Below are 14,696 nucleotides of genomic sequence, written 5' to 3'. Positions count from 1 at the left end.
TTTGTGTCATGTTTTAGATTCCACATATAAGTGATATCATATGGTATTTGTCTTTCTCTGTCTGACTTACTTCACTTAGTATGATAATCTCTAGGTCCATCCATGTTGCTGCAAATGGCATTATTTCATTCTTTTTTATGGCTGAGTAGTATTCCATTATATACATGTACCACATGTTCTTTATCCATTCATCTGTAAATGGACATTTAGGTTGCTTCTTTGTCTTGGCTATTGTGAATGGTGCTGTTATGAACATAGGAGTGCAGGTATCTTTTCGAATTATAGTTTCCTCCAGATATTTGCCCAGAAGTGGGATTGCTGGATCATATGGCAACTCTATTTTTAGTTTTTTGAGGAACGTCCATCCTGTTTTCCACAGTAGCTGCACCCCAAAAGTACAATTTAAATGGCCTACTTGAATATAGCCATGAACTGACTGTGACAAACAGAGACATGATTAGTAATATGTAAAATATAATTGTTAGATCTTAGTAACCATGAAAACAACTTCTAGACATTTGTCTTTTACTGTTCTCTGCACTTTCCAACATTTTATTTTACCCTCATCTACCTCTGCGATAGGACAGGTGTTATCCCACTAGCCTGAGCACTTCGTAAGGTCAAGACCTTCCTAAGTTCATTTACTGCATTTGCTCACACAGTCCTCTACACCCTGAGGCCCTTCAGAAAAGGGGGAATTCAGAAAAAGCACTACCCTGGCCGCACCCCTTAGCCACCACGCCCTCAGGATAGAGATGGTTGAGGAACCTGAACATTTGCCAGGTTGAGATGAGGACAACCAGATATCCCCACTGTTGTCTTTCAAGACCTTTCAGAGCCAGGAAGACGCTGCCCATAGAGGATGCCTCTGGACACCTTTGCTTCTAGTTTCTAGGTTCTGATCAGTACTGAAGTGGGCACTGTGGGTCCCACTTCTCAAGAGCCCCAAATCAAGGGGCTGGAGTGACGACCAGGGAACTGAGTTCTGTCAGGACTCCTGGGCTGGGCGGGGCAGCTTGAGATGGGGCACGGTCAGGGCTCCACGTGGCATCTTAGGCATGGGTGGTGACATCCCCCTGTTCTCCACAGAGATGGAAATACAGAGAGGGACACCCTCACTGTTTAGAAAGAGACCCCAGCCCCATGAGGGGCCCCCACTGTTCTTGGAGGGTGTGGCTAGTTCAAGGATGTTCAAGGATGAGGGGGTCTAACAGATCTCAGCTCTTTCCCATCTCATTCTCCCCTTCTCTAGCAGTTTTCCAATTTGAACCAACCATTATAACAGTGAACCTCATTCACAGCGTGCTTTTCACTGGGTAGAAGTCTGCTCCATCACCCTCACACCAGCCAGTCCCGTTGGGCAGATGTGGTGCCCATTCGATAATTAGAGAGACTGAAGTTCCCGGAGGTTGGTATAGAGTCTCCTAGGAAGTCAGCATCTTGCTGGAACGGGATTCCTGATTCATGGTCCAGTGTTCTTCCCATTAGCCCATGTGGCCTCATGCCCCCTCCAGACTGGCAGCCCACCCCCCACCCAAGGGCATGGGCCACATCTTCCCCTTCCTTCCCACCCTTGACTCTGTCTACAGGACAAAGGCTGTTCAGGGTACAGTGAGGCATCCTGAGTGGAAAACACGTCTTTCCACAAGGCTGACTCCCCCAGGCTCACCCCGCACATGGTCCTGCAGTGCAGCCAGGATGCAGCCCCACAAAAGGCCTGAGCCTGGGTTAGAAGCAAGAGGAAGCCTGGGGGCTCCCAGGGAGGAGGAGAAAGGTGAGACCCAGCAGAGGAGGAGCGAGAGAGGGCCCTGCAGCGTCTGCTGGAGACTCTGCGGCGGCCGGCCGAGGCAGGTGGGGGTGAACGCAAATTTCACTGGAAGGAGAGGGAAGCCCCCCCCACCCCCCCAACCCCGGCACACCTGGCCCTTCCCTGCTATGCGCCCTAAAGTACCATTTTGCCGACTTTCCCAGTCCTTCATGCAACAATCCCGTAGTAAACTGGGCCCATGCTTGCCGTCACCAAAGATCCAGAAAATTAGTCTGCTGAACATGCCTGGAGGGTGGAGGCTGAGTCTGGGGTGTCAGGGAAAGAGGTGTCAGGACTCCATGCTCCTCCTAGATGATTCCACCTCGCCCTGGTTGGTAGGCAGCAGGAGTGGCAAAGGCTTCTCCTCAGAAGGTGCCAGAAAAGATGCCAACTCAAGCTTGAGCAGTCTTACCTCATTCCTGTCTCGTAGTGTCTTCGGGAAGAACTGAGAATGAATGTGACCTGAGCAGACTGAACAGTTTGGTTATTCACGCTGTATTTATTCTTGGTCTGTTCCTTTCTCATTCCATCCTCAAGGGGTTCTCTTTGCATCTATCGCATAGTTCTAGGCCTTCCTCCCTGCCAAACTCAGCCTTTTACGGATTTATACACCAGAGACTTCCAAACCGCAACTCAGAAGTGGTCTGGGGAGAAAGGAGCAGCGAGAGGCGAGCCTGGGAATCAGGGTGCGACCGGTCAGGCCATGGAGGCTTTATACCTCCCCCTCCGCGTAAGGCTGTTTGTTTGTATTGGGCGGAAGCCAATCAGATGCGCGGGATCAGGGTGTCCTGGCAGAGGAGACAGGCGGCTATTTGTCTGTTCTCGTTTGTCCTTCTCTCTGGGAGGAAGAGGGAAGGGTTTAGGAAAGGATGGAGCGGACAGGAAAAAGTCAATCCAATCCTTAAAGAGCACCATCGGGGTGGGCTCCATGCTGTCAAATATGGCCCCAGTGAAAACCCTGCAACTCCGGGGCTGACTCGGAGGGTCGAGGAGAGGAGTGGAAGAGGGATTAGCCGGAAAAGCAGAACGTTCTAGGCTTGACTCAACAACTGCATTCTGTGTGGTCTTGGACAAGTCACTTTCCCTTCCCTCTGGTAAATGAGGAAGCTAAGGATCCTGAAAGTGTAGGATTTAGTAACGTGAAGCCACTGATGTCGGGTTGCAGAGAGAAAAGAAGGGCAAGAGGCGATTTGAAGCTCGAAACATTTCTAAATGTCTGTTTATGGAGGGAAGTGCTCCCTTTGCAGTGACAGCAAACAAAAAAGAAATGCACTTTTTCTGGGTGTTGGAAACCTTCTATATCTTAATCTGGGGCTGGGTAGTTACAGGGTGTGTACACATGTCAAAATTTATTGAGCTGTACCCTTAGGATCTGCACTTTGTTGTATGTAAATTATATCTCAATAGAAAGGTTTAAAGAATGAGTTTAGGACTTCCCTGGTGGTGCAGTGGTTGGGAGTCCGCCTGCTGATGCAGGGGACACAGGTTCGTGCCCCAGTCCGGAAAGATCCCACATGCCGCGGGGCGGCTGGGCCCGTGAGCCATGGCCGCTGAGCCTGCGTGTCCAGAGCCTGTGCTCCACAACGGGAGAGGCCACAACAGTGAGAGGCCCACATACCTCTTATAAATAAATAAAATTTAAAAAAATAAATAAAAAATGAGCTTAAACTCCAGTAGGAGTTTAGACTTCCTAATAAGAGGGATTTTAGAGAAGTGAACCTTCACTCGGGGAGGTTAAGGATCTCCTTTCTCTTGAGAACTTTAAGATTATCCATCTGCTGAAGGAGGCGATGGGGAACTAGGGAACAAATAAGATGCCCTCTCTCGGAGAACTTTCCAAAATCCTTCCATCCTCAGAAATTCCCATGTCCTTCCCAGAGACAGCAAAATCCTCTGTGCTATCTAATTTCCATCTCTCCCCGTGCAATGCTGACTTCTCACTCTGCTCTCCGTGGAGTTCAGCCATTTCCCCGGCCTTACACAAAATCTCTTTAGAGCCGTGAAACTTGAATATTGAGGGAGACCTCATTTCAACCTTCTCACAAAACTTCTCTCTCCCTCTCCCCATTTTCTCCTCCTTGGGGATGTCAGTTCCTGTTCTGAGCCCGCCTCCACCCAAGCCCTTTTTCCGGTGGCATGTGCCAGCCGGTCCTGCATCCCACATCCCCAGCTGTTGACATTTCGTTGCCATTACCCACAGGATAAAGAAAGGGCCCCTGTTATTCAACAATAGGGGAAAAGAAGGAGACAATGGGAAATTGTGCTTCCGATGGGGTGGAGACAGAGAAGGAAAGGACAGACAGATGACAGACAGGGGAGGTGGACAGAAGGGGTCAGGGTTTTTGAAGCAACTGGAGGTCCTGGAAGTCTGATTCCCACCTTGAGAGCCTCTTCCCATAGGCAATGCGCACCCAGGCACCGGAGGGCAGAGGTGAGGGCTTTGTTGGGGGAGGTGGAGTGGTGCTACGCAGAGTAGGCCCGTATGGAAAAGTGGAGGCAGCTGGAACTTGACACTTACGGATCTTTGAGCCTCATTTGTAGTTCACTCCATGCCCATCAGTCCAACATCCTTATACCCACCCATTAATCCATCCTTTCTCTGGTCTAAGAGCATCTAGAAGAAACGAGGCACCCCATTCTCCACAATATTCCAGGTAATTATTCCTGGGTTGCCTCCTTTACTCCATCCCTCTTCATGGGTTCCCATGCCTCTTCCTAAGCCGTGTCTTCCCCTGGGCCCAGGACAGTGAGTGCCACAGACACAGTGCCCGGCCACAGAGCTGGACCCTAGTCACTTAGCCTGGCTTAGTGGAGTGATGAGTGGGGGAGTTTTTGGTACCTTGATTTCTTTGAACTCAGGGCAGAAGTCTTTCCTCAAAGGTGTGAAAGGAGAGAGTACGATGATCAGGGGTCCAAGTCCTGGGGCTCTTAGATGCTTGGACCTCCCAGGGGCCCAGGCAACTCCTTCACCTGGAACCTCTTCCTCCAGCAGGACAAAAAGCTGCTAGTCACTGCTCCCTCCATCTCTGTGAAGAGGCCCACTTCTAACAGGTCAGTGTCAAAATATCTTACACAGTACTGTTGATCAGAATGTTCATAAAATAATTATCAGTGAAATAATTTTATTCTATACCTAAAAGTGTCTCACAAAAATTATGACTATTTAGCTTAAATAAGACTTTATAAGTGGAAAAAAAAAAGGTGGGGGGAGGCACTGGAGCTGTTAGCCGCGCTCTCATTCTCTGTAAAGGGTATGAAGAAGATAAGCGTGTGCCTGCTTTGAGAAACAGAAAGACAGATCCGTGACTAAGAGCTTGAACCTCATGTCAGGTCTGGATTCAAGTCCCAGCAAACCCCTCCTCTTACTAGCTGTGTGACCTCACTCAAGTATCCTGACATGTGAGCACCTTTGAGCATATAAAAATGGGATCCATAGTTGTTCCTACCTCATAGGATTGCTAAGGGGAATAGATATAAAAGTGTACATGTAAAGTGCCTAGAGCAGTTTCAGGCACGTTAAACTTTAAACATGCTGGTGCTGGCTGTCATTACTATGGGTCCCTCAATCGGTCTCAGTTCCCACTATCACTGTGCTCACCAGGTTCTCCTGTACAGGAGATGTGTTCTCTCGCTCAGGTCCCTGTCCCAGATGCTTTCCTTTTTAACCATTGGGAAGTCCTTTCTGCACCTAAACCCTGTCTCTTCTGCATGCTCAGCTCTGGCCTTCATCTGCAAGAAGACGGAGTCCAGCTCCTTAGCTTTCCGACTCCTCCTCAGTCTTGCCTTCCTCTTGCCGTGTCCCTGCTCTCCTTCCCAGAAGTCCTTAATGTGAGCTCATTCATTAACACACATATTTGTTTAGCACCTACTGTGTGCCAGAAACTATGCCGGGAGCTGCAGATAACAGCTAACATATACATAGCCCTTACTAGATATCAGGACCTATTTAAGCATTTTACATACATTCTTCTAATCCCCACAACTGCTCAGTGAGGTAGGTGTGCTACTATTCACCACATTTTACTGATGAGGACATTGAGGCAGAGAGAGGTTAAGCAACTTGTTCAAAGTCATGCGATTAGGAAGTGGAGGAATCAGATCTCAGAAAGGAATAAAACTAGGTTAAGGGGTCTTTAGTCTAATTTTTTTAAAAAATGGCCAAGGTGATAAAGAATAAAGAATAGAATAAAGAAGGGGGGAAAATCAACTACTGAAATAGACAATTGTGTTTGAAATCTTTTCTTTTCTTTTCTTTTTTTTTTTTTTTTTGCGGTACGCGGGCCTCTCACTGTTGTGGCCTCTCCCGTTATGGAGCACAGGCTCCGGACGCGCAGGCTCAGCGGCCGTGGCTCACGGGCCCAGCCGCTCCGCGTCATGTGGGATCTTCCCGGACGGGGGCACGAACCTGTGTCCCCTGCATCGGCAGGCGGACTCTCAACCACTGCGCCACCAGGGAAGCCCTGAAATCATTTTTAATAGCCTTATAATTTTATACTTGATAATTACTGGAAAGCTCACTGACATAGTCTACATATGCATATGTATTACTTTCAGATCCACACTGCTAATTTCGCTGTTAATAGAACTACTTCTAAGAAAACAAGTCCCCAGTCCAAGGCAGTAGGGGAACCAGAGGAGTAGATCACAGTGCACTACAGCTTGATGAAGTGGAGGGGAGGGGAAAGGTTTCCCAGAGGAGGTGAGGCCCAAACTGATTGCCTGTAAGAAGAAGGTGAGGGTGAACTTGGACTGTGTTGGAGCCAGAACATGTCTGGAGCACAGCGCAGAGGGCACAGGTAGTGAGGGGTAGGGTGGGGGGGGGGCAATGCTGGAGGTGCTGGGAGAAGCTGGATCACAGAGAGCCTTGGAAGTTGGGTTCGGACACTGGATTTGATCCTCACGGCAATGGGGAGTCACTGTTTAAAGCAGGAGAGTGACAAGACCACATTTACTCTGGCTTCAGATGAAGAATGGGTATTGGGAGAGGACAGAGACCACAGCTGGCCATCCAGAAGGCGAGACTTGGGAAGTACAACTGGTGCTGAGAATGGATAGGTAGAGGAGGTGCTCAGTTAGGACCTGCTGACTGAAGGGATGTGAGAGAGGAGGCGGGATGGGCTCAGGAGGCCTGGCAGGGAGTGGAGCTAGTTACTGCCCCTCCCCCATTACCTTCCTTTTGCTAACAACTTCAGCCCCTTTTTCTGCCCTCATGGCTTCCAGCTGGACAGTTCCCTCTCAGGAATCCCTGATGGGAGATCTACCCTGTTCCCTCCACCCCATTCCCTTAGTCCTAAGGAATGCCCACCCTTTGTGCCCTGCAGACTGTGCTGGGCTGACTCCCCATCATGCAAGGCAGGATCAGTCTCCCCACTCTCTGCCACTTCCTTCTCCCTTGGGCCTTCACCACCTTCCACAGAGCCCTGGGGGACTCAGGTAAGACCTTAGCTCTGCCCAGAATCTGGGGAACAGTGGTGGGGAAAGTGGAAAGGGCAGCTGTTGGAGATACTCTGGGGCTGAGAGTCATTGCTGAGTGAGCAATGGAGCAGAGGGTTGGGGGAGCCTGGGGTAAGGGGATCTGAGTAGGCACTTGGGGCATTGAGGGTCGGGGGTTCCTGCCACTGTGGCCCCCTCTGCTCAGCGCCCCACCCTGGCCCCCACTACCTCCTGCCCCCCATCCACGAGGTCATTCACTCTCGTCGTGGGGCCACGACCACGCTGCCCTGCGTCCTGGGCGCCCCGCCTCCCAGCTACAAGGTGCGCTGGAGCAAAGTGGAGCCAGGAGAACTCCAGGAAACGCCCATCCTCATCACCAACGGACTGCACGCCCGGGGCTACGGGCCCCTGGGGGGGCGTGCCAGGATGCGAAGGGGGCATCGGCTAGACGCCTCCCTGGTCATCGCGGGCGTGCGCCTGGAGGACGAGGGCCGGTACCGCTGTGAGCTCATCAATGGTATTGAGGACGAGAGTGTGGCGCTGACCCTTCGCCTGGAGGGTGAGGCCCTTCGGTTACTGCCCCGCTCCTCTCCAGGGGTGGCTCGGCTGTCTCATCTCAGGCCTCCCAGGGGTCCTCCCCAGCCTCTCCCCCGCCTGCTCCCGGGGTCCCCCTAGCCCTTTTTCCTAGGCTGCACCGCCCTTCCTTCCCCCTCTCCTTCTGCCTGCCCTCCCCAGGCTGTCTGCCACTCCCCAGGTGTGGTGTTTCCGTACCAGCCCAGCCGGGGCAGGTACCAGTTCAATTACTACGAGGCGAAGCAGGCGTGCGAGGAGCAAGACGGACGCCTGGCCACCTACGCCCAGCTGTACCAGGGTGAGCGGCCGAACCCCGGCACAGCCCAGGCGCCCTCCGGGCTGTCACGTGGGCCCCAGTGGAGGCGAACTCCGGGTCTGCTCCCGCCTGTGACGCCTCTAATCGCCCTACACAACTCCCACCCCCCGCCATCTCCCCCCAGCGTGGACCGAGGGTCTGGACTGGTGTAACGCGGGCTGGCTGCTCGAGGGTTCCGTGCGCTACCCTGTGCTCACGGCGCGCGCTCCGTGCGGTGGCCCAGGTCGGCCCGGGATCCGCAGCTACGGGCCCCGCGACCGGAAGCGCGACCGCTACGACGCCTTCTGCTTTACCTCTGAGCTGTCAGGTAAGGGGGCGGGGCTAGCCAGCCTCAGCACCGGAGGGGGCGTGGCCTGACCGGCTGCGAAGGAGGAGGATTCAGCCTGTGAATGAGGCGGGGCGGGGCGAGCGGGGCCAGGACCCGGACCTGAAGGATGGGGCCGGGAAGGTAGAAGGCAAGTGGCTTGAGATCCCGGGCCAGCTCCGTGGTCTCTTGAAGGCCTCGCCCCTCCGTCACTCCGCCCACTCAGGCTCCAGCCTGTCTCCCGCAACCTCACCCGCACCCCCAGTCTCGTTACTCCCACTCCTCCTACCCAAGCTCGGACCCACCCGACCACACATGCCCCCCCGACTCTGCTCCCTGGGAGTCTGAATCCCGCTGCGCCCCGGCTGGCCCTTCTCTGGATCAGTCGGTGACCCGCTTCGGTCCCCAGGCCAAGTGTTCTTCGTGCCGGGGCGGCTGACGCTGTCTGAAGCCCACGCGGCTTGCCGGCGGCGCGGGGCCGTGGTGGCCAAGGTCGGGCACCTCTATGCAGCCTGGAAGTTCTCCGGGCTGGACCAATGCGACGGCGGCTGGCTGGCGGATGGCAGCGTGCGCTTCCCCATCACCACGCCTCGGCCGCGCTGCGGGGGCCTCCCGGATCCCGGAGTGCGCAGCTTCGGCTTCCCCAGACCCCAGCAGGCGGCCTACGGGACCTACTGCTACTCCGAATAGGGGCCCACAGCGCCCCTCCAGCGCGCGCGACAAAGCCTGGGAGTCGTGTCAGGGGTCTCTCGCCGCCCCTTTCCCGCGAGCCTCCCCTTCCATCAGACGAGGAGCAGTCCCTCCTGACCCGCCTTCTCGGCCGAGGGCTGCAGGCCGAGGATCCCGACTGGCCCGGCGTCGGGGAGGGGAAGTGGTGGCGCACCCGGTGGCGGTGCGCGGCTACGACCCTCGGACCCGCGGCGATTCGCGCGCCCCGGCAGACGAGGCAGCCACTGCTAGGTGACGGAAGGGGAGTCGAGGGGGCATTAACTGACTTCTATATACAGCAATAAAATAACTCGAGGACTTTTTGTGTTGGGTGAAGCTGTAAGCGCCGCGGCGAGGCGTGGGGGGATGAGGGGGATGGCCTTGGACCCAGCGTGCTAACAGCGCGCCTAGGAAGACAGAGTAAGAGCAGAGGCTACTGCCCCTGAGGGGTGAACCTGCAAGAGAGTAGGGATTGCGAGGAGAGGGCACCAAAAGTCCGGAAGAGGGTTGGATTCACTGTGGACGGCCTGGTCACGGATAGGAGCAAGTGAATCCAGGGTGGTGTTGTACCAGGCACCACGAGGGGGCGCCACACACCCACTTAAGATTACTCTAGTTCAAATCTGCCAGGAGCGCTCCAACCCCCGAGGCCTAGCCCCTGGGCACCACAGAACAAATATAAGGTGGACCTGAACATATTTCAAAATGTGTTTGTATCCTGCCAGTCTCCCAGAAGGGTTTACATGATTGCTATTAAAGGAAGGAAAGTCATTCCGCTGTTAACAGCTGATGGGAAATTAAGCCCTCAGAAGGAGGAGGAGGTTAACGGACACAATAAGGTTCTCGCAGGGCTGATACTGCAGGGTGGTTATGTGCATTGGGTTTAGCGTTCACCACCATCACGACTGCCAGGGCAAAAGTGGCAACTGGACCAGGGGCATTCTTAACAACTGGCTAAAAGAAACATACCAGTAACTCAAGAGACAAACTCCAATGTCATTAATTCATTTTCCTTAATATATATTATATTCTATACATTTTATTTGTATGTTTATTTGTTTATTACTGTTCAAGCAATCTAACTACACCACAGAAAGCCTGGGCTAGAGAATAGTCATGACTGGAGCAAAGGGTATGAACTTCCTAATGACACTTCATACATGTTGTAAAATTGCCTTCCAAGAGGATTCTTGCAATCATTGTCAAATGAATTCATCCCATGGGACTTTATATAAGGGACAGAGGATGACTGAATGAACATCATCTTCAATAATCCTCATATAGCAAATGAAATATTTGTTCCAGTTCTTAAGCTTTGGTTTTTTCATCTTGGTCATGGGATAATAAGATCTGCCTCCCAAGTTTGCTGTGAACAGTAATTGAGACAATGCATCGACTGCATAGTACATGCCTGGTACACATAAGAGGCACTCAGTAAGTGGTACCTATAATAATTAATGAGTAATAATGAGAGTAACAGAACAAAAATAATCATTCCTATTCAGGTTCTTACTAGGTAGCCTGTAGTATCCGTTGTTGTATGGCACTGATTAGTCAGGATAAGCTAAATTATGCTGTGATAACAAAAAAAACCCAAATCTCAGTGACTTAAAACATAAAGGTTTATTTCTCACTCTAGCTACATGTATTGTGGTCAATAATGGGGCTCTTCTCATTTTAGTTATTCAGGGACCCCGGGTGACAGAGCAGCCACCATCTCATATGCCATCAATCACCATGCCAGAAGGAAAAAATAAAAAGAGCTCTGGAGGGTCTTATACAAGCAGTTGATAGCTACAGGCCCCAGGGACAACTGTCTTTTCCACAACTCAATTCTCCAAAACTAATTACATGACCCCACTCAACCAGAAGGGGGCAGCAAAGAGCAATCTTATTTTGACCTAGAAGTAGAATTGGAACTGTTCGGTGAACAGCACCAGCACAAATGTTGACCACCAACAGCAAGGAGGGCAGTCTAAATTCTGGGATATATTAGACATATTGGTAGTCACCCACTCCCCCAATCTTCTGGGTTTTCTAATGTTTGATTCTCTTAATATTTGATTAATGTTCGATTCTCTTCCATTTGTCTTAGACAGGTGCTATGGAGTGAATGTTTGTGTCCCCCCACTCCTATTATGGAGTCAGAACCCCAGGAAGCCAAGATCTAAGGCCTTGCAGCTCAGCCTGTAGGAAGATGGCTTGTCTTCAGTATAATGCCTTCAGCATTTGTCAAGAGACCATATGAGAAACGGTCATGGGAGGAGATTTGCATTTGCTGCAAAGCTTTGTTTCTTTGCCCATAGAAACATATGACCACAAGTTCTTACAACTACTCTTCATATTGCTATTACTATTATTTTTTCGTTATAGAGAATTTAAAAGGTACTCAAAAAATAGAGGGAACAGAATAACAAATCCTCCAGCTTGACGATTTCAAAATTATCCTTGTTTCTTGACTCCTCTCATTTGTGTTTGTTTTTTGCTGGAGTATTTTAAAACAAATCTCAAATAGCCTATCATTTCACCTGTAAATACTCAGTATATATTTCTAATATATAATGACTTAAAAATAACCATAATTCTGGGAATTCCCTGGCAGTTCAGTGGTTAGGACTCCATGCTGTCTCTGCCAAGCGCCCAGGTTCAATCCCTGGTTGGGGAACTAAGTTACCACAAGCCACCCAGTGTGGCAAAAAAAAAATTTTTTTTTAAACAAACAAGCATAATTTACTATCACACTCCTCCAACAAAATTAATGTTATCTAACATTTAGTTCATGATCAATTTCTCCTGAATGTCTAAAAATATAACTTTATAATGAGTTTATTTGCTCAAACCAGGATCCAACTAAGGTCTACACATTGCATTTGATTAGTTGTTTTGGGTTAAGTATCTTTTTTTTTTAACTTTTTTTTTGGGGGGGGCTGCATTGGGTCTTTGTTGCTGTGCACAGGCTTTCTTCGAGTTGCGGCGAGCGGGGGCTGCTCTTCATTGCGGCGCGCAGGCGTCTCATTGTGGTGGCTTCTCTTGCTGTGGAGCACGGGCTCTAGGTGCGTGGGATTCAGTAGTTGCAGCGCGTGGGCTCGGTAGTTGTGGCTTGCGGGCTCTAGAGCCCACGCTCAGTAGTTGTGGCGCACGGGCTTAGTTGCTCCGCGGTATGTGGGATCTTCCCAGACCAGGGCTCGAACCGTGTCCCCCGCATTGGCAGGCAGACTCCTAACCACTGCGCCACCAGGGAAGCCCCTTTAAGTATCTTTTAAGCCATAATACTTCCTCCTTCATTTTATCTATGCCATCTTGTTTGTTTATGTAACTCGGTCTTTTTCCTATCAGGTTTCCCACAGTCTTGATTTAGCTGAGTGTATCCTCAAAGTGTCATTTAATATATTCCTCCATCCCCTGTAATTATATTTACAAGTTTGATTAAATTAACATTCACTTTTTTTCCCCCAGGAGTATTTAATAAGTGATACTGCATACTTCCTCCTTCATCACATCAAAAGGCACATGGTGTCTGATTATTGGGCTAAAATAGTGATGCTAAGGTTGATCAGTGAATTCAGGTAGTGTAAGTCTGATCCACTCATTATAAAGTTCTTCACTGTATTAGTTTCCTACGGCTGCTGTAACAAACTGCCACAAACTTGGTGGCTCAAGACAACAGAAATGTATTCTCTTACAGCTCTGGAGGCCAGAAGTCCAAACTCAAGGTGTCGGCAGTGTCACCCTCCCTCTGGAGACTCTGAGGAGAATTGTTTCTTGCCTCTTATAACTTCTGGTGTCTGGTGGTGTTCTTGGGCTCCTTTGGCTGCATCACTGCAATCTCCACCTCCTCCTTTTCATGTGCCTGTGTCTTTTCTTCCGTCTCTCATAAGGACACTTGTCACTGGGTTTGCCTCACCTGGCTAATCCAGGAAGATCTCATCTCAAAACCATTAACTGAATTCCAGGAATGAATTCATGTAATAAATGACATCCACAAAGACCCTTTTCCAAGCAAGTTAACATTTGCAGATTTCAGGGATTAGGACGTGGATATATCTGTGGCCAACTGTCAGCTCACTACATTCATCAACTTTCTAATCTAATGGCTACTGATGATCACTGTCTAGATCCATTATTTCATTAGAAGTGCGAAATGGAGATGTTCTAATTTTGTCATTTCTCCTTCATTTATTAGCTGTGAATTGTCTATGAGGAAAAATTTCTCTTTATCCACTATTTTGTTACCCTGACATATAACCCATTCGGGAAGGTAGGATTAATGTTTGATTCTCTTCCATTTGTCTTAGATAGGTGCTATGGAGTGAATGTTTGTGTCCCCCCACTCCTCAAAATTCATATGTTAAAACCTTAATTCCTAATGTGCTGGTATTTGGAGGTGGGGTCTTTGGGAGGTAATGAGGTCACAAGGGTGGAGCCCTCATGATGAAATTAGTGCCCTTATAAGAAGAGACTTTGGAGAGCTTACTTTCTCTCTCTGCTCTCCACCATGTGAGAATACAACGAGAAGACAGTCATCTGAGAACCAGGAAGTGGACCCTCACCAGACACCAGATCTGCTGGCCTCCAGTACTGTGAGAAATAAATGTTGTTTAAGTCACCCTGACTATGGTAATTTGTTATAGCAGCCTAAACTGACTAAGACAACAGGGTTCCCTAAAAGCAGATGTGAGTCAAGATTTTGAGTGCAAGGAGTTTATCTGGGAGGTCATGCTAAGGAGCACTGGTATAGAAGTGGAGAAGTGAGACAGGAAAGGGGAGGAAGCTAATGAAACGTTGTGATAGAGCAGGTGAAGCAACTGGGGCTCAGTCCTGCTGGGGAATTCTAGAAGGCAGTGTAGAACCTGTCTCAGGAAATCCCACCTGAGGGGCAAAGAAACTAAAATATTATTGGTCAACTTCCTGTCTGAAAGTTGAGGGCTGCGTCTGGAAGCATTAACCCTCTACCATTCCTGGCTAGCCCTGAGCACAAATATGCTCCCACAGCCAGAAAAAAAACGTCCCCAGGCAGAGTCACAGATGTTCTCCCAGAAGCCTTCCCCTTGCAGAGGTGAATGCAAAGGATAGGGGTCGCAGCTATGCTAAACCCTTTGCACTGTCATCCATTTGTGCCTCCATGATAAGATCACTTTGTCCCCTCACCGATTCTTCAAGGTCATGGCTGATCGCAATTTCTAATTCATTACAAAGAAAGTCTTGGGCTTCCCTGGTGGTGCAGTGGTTGAGAGTCCGCCTGCCGATGCAGGGGACAGGGGTTCGTGCCCCGGTCCGGGAAGATCCCACATGCCGCAGAGCAGCTGGGCCCGTGGGCCATGGCCACTGAGCCTGCGTGTCCGGAGCCTGTGCTCCACGACGGGAGAGGCCGCAGCGGTGAGAGGCCCGCGTTCCGGAAAAAAAACAAAAACAAAAACAAACAATAAAAGAAAGTCTTGGGAATTCCCTGGCTGTCCAGTGGTTAGGACTCCGTGCTTTCACTGCCTAGGGCCCGGGTTCAATTCCTGGTCAGGCAACTAAGATCCCACAAGCTCCATGGTACAGTCAAAAAAAAG

At 50.3% G+C, this 14,696-nt stretch overlaps 1 protein-coding gene across 4 annotated transcripts; it reads left to right on the top strand.

Annotated features, from left to right (window-relative positions):
* The first annotated feature begins 4,082 nt into the window (after positions 1-4,082).
* Positions 4,083-9,464, top strand: HAPLN2 (hyaluronan and proteoglycan link protein 2). Of its 4 annotated transcripts, none has more exons than XM_004284550.4 (8): positions 4,090-4,238; positions 4,417-4,461; positions 4,800-4,858; positions 7,129-7,240; positions 7,446-7,799; positions 7,995-8,111; positions 8,254-8,436; positions 8,843-9,464. In XM_004284550.4, exons 4-8 carry the CDS (start codon positions 7,153-7,155, stop codon positions 9,121-9,123), a joined length of 1,023 nt encoding a protein of 340 aa, XP_004284598.1. In that variant the 5' UTR covers positions 4,090-4,238; positions 4,417-4,461; positions 4,800-4,858; positions 7,129-7,152; the 3' UTR covers positions 9,124-9,464. The 4 variants fall into 4 exon arrangements, with proteins under 4 accessions (XP_033270574.1, XP_004284597.1, XP_004284598.1 ...); XM_033414684.2 differs by having other exon boundaries at positions 4,797-4,858; XM_033414683.2 differs by lacking the exon at positions 4,417-4,461 and having other exon boundaries at positions 4,083-4,238.
* Positions 9,465-14,696: the final 5,232 nt, after the last annotated feature.

Source organism: Orcinus orca, chromosome 1, assembly GCF_937001465.1.
Source record: "Orcinus orca chromosome 1, mOrcOrc1.1, whole genome shotgun sequence".
Taxonomy (NCBI): domain Eukaryota; kingdom Metazoa; phylum Chordata; class Mammalia; order Artiodactyla; family Delphinidae; genus Orcinus; species Orcinus orca.
This window is presented reverse-complemented; position numbering and strand designations above follow the sequence as displayed.

What these genes read in the sequence shown, in the direction of transcription:
- HAPLN2 (XM_033414683.2), top strand. Translation starts at nt 7,153, where the DNA reads ATGCAAGGCAGGATCAGTCTCCCCACTCTCTGCCACTTCCTTCTCCCT. An exon ending in GCTGACCCTTCGCCTGGAGG is followed by an intron (nt 7,800 to 7,994) that starts GTGAGGCCCTTC and finishes GCCACTCCCCAG; the next exon opens with GTGTGGTGTTTCCGTACCAG. An exon ending in CTTTACCTCTGAGCTGTCAG is followed by an intron (nt 8,437 to 8,842) that starts GTAAGGGGGCGG and finishes TTCGGTCCCCAG; the next exon opens with GCCAAGTGTTCTTCGTGCCG.